The 1,528-nt window shown below is 47.6% G+C and overlaps 1 protein-coding gene across 1 annotated transcript; it reads left to right on the top strand.

Moving 5' to 3' along the window:
- Positions 1-14: 14 nt before the first annotated feature.
- Positions 15-1,524, top strand: LOC116889836 (the record flags this gene model as incomplete). Its single annotated transcript, XM_032890671.1, has 1 exon — positions 15-1,524. A coding segment is annotated over exon 1 (1,230 nt), but the record flags the coding sequence as incomplete, so codon positions are not given.
- Positions 1,525-1,528: the final 4 nt, after the last annotated feature.

Genomic DNA, 1,528 nt, shown 5'->3' with positions numbered 1-1,528 from the left:
TCACAGGAATTCCATACAACCCACAAGGGCAAGCCATTGTGGAACGTATGCATCAGAATATTAAAGCACAGATTCAAAAGTTAAGGTCAGCAGGTAAGTATACAACTCCCCATCATTTGCTTAGCCATTCCCTATTCGTTTTGAATCATGTAAATACAGATAACCAGGGGCTTACAGCCGCCGAAAGACATTGGGCAGAGAAGGAGAGTGCTCCTAAACCCCTGGTCAGATGGAAAGACCAATTAACTGGCCTATGGAAGGGGCCAGATGTGCTAATTGCCTCTGGACGAGGCTATGCTTGTGTTTTCCCACAGGATGCCGAATCACCAATTTGGGTCCCAGACAAACTCATCAGGCCAGCCAAAGGAAACAGACATCCGTCCCCCACGCCGAAAGAGGCCGAACCGCCGGATAATGCGGAACCTGGCCAAAAAGATCAAGGCGACTCGCCTGGAGCCAAAAATAAAATCACGCCAGACGCCGACGTGGACGCAGCTTAAAACCCTGACAGCTCAGGCAAAGGAAGTATTGAAGGCTGCACATGCCCCGGAAACGGCAACCTTGCTGTTTGTGGCTATGCTTGCAGTCATGAGTGCACCCACCGCTTTAGGGGAAAGTTATTGGGCTTACTTACCAAAGCCACCCATATTACATCCTGTAGGATGGGAGGTGTCGGATCACATCAAGGTTTTAACCAATCAAACATTAGTGATAGGGGGATCGCCTGACTTTCACCTTCTAAGGAACAGCTCGGGTTATGTAGATTTTGAGGGAAAGTCCGATTCTCTGCCCATTTGCTTCTCTTTCTCCCCTTCGGTGCCAGTGGGCTGTTTCCAAGTAGGAAAAAGGGTGTTTAACACAGATACCCCCACCTTGGACAATACCAAATCAGATGGAAAGGGCAATGGGCGACGTATGTGGGAATTGTGGATGACCACCGTGGGCGATAAAGAAGAAAAAAGACAACATTATACCACAGCAAAGAATCTTCCGCCGCGCTACCCCCATTGCAGAGCAGCATTTAAAAAGGACGCCCTTTGGGAGGGAGATGAGAATGCTTTCCCGCGCTGGCTTCCATGTGCCTTCCCTGACAATGGGGTAAGATTCTCTCCCTTAGGCGCTGCTGGACTTCTCTGGGACTTCTCCATGTCCTCACCTGATAAAGATCAGAGCAATTATCTCTCCACCAACTCAAAACTTTATGGGAACTACGTGCCTCCAGTTGGAAAACCAATCAAAAGATGGTATGATGCGGGGTGGGTAGAACCGACATGGTTCTGGGAGCCACTCCACACGGACCTCCCTGATAGATTGAACAAACCACTGATAGAACATCCAGAACTGTTCCGACTGGTTGCTTCTAGTGAGAAACTTTTGCTGAAGAAACCAGGAGCTGCTGATTATGATGCTGTTTCAGTTTCTGCTTGTGTTACCTATCCCTATGCAATATTAGTAGGATTGCCACAATTGATTAGCATAGATAAGGTTGAATCTATTTTTAGTATTAAGTGTATATCATGTAAGCTGA

Source organism: Rattus rattus, unplaced genomic scaffold (assembly GCF_011064425.1).
Source record: "Rattus rattus isolate New Zealand unplaced genomic scaffold, Rrattus_CSIRO_v1 flattened_line_241007, whole genome shotgun sequence".
NCBI classification, from domain to species: Eukaryota; Metazoa; Chordata; class Mammalia; order Rodentia; family Muridae; genus Rattus; species Rattus rattus.
The sequence above is the reverse complement of the archived record's forward strand: the minus strand, read 5'-3'. Positions and strand labels throughout refer to the sequence as shown.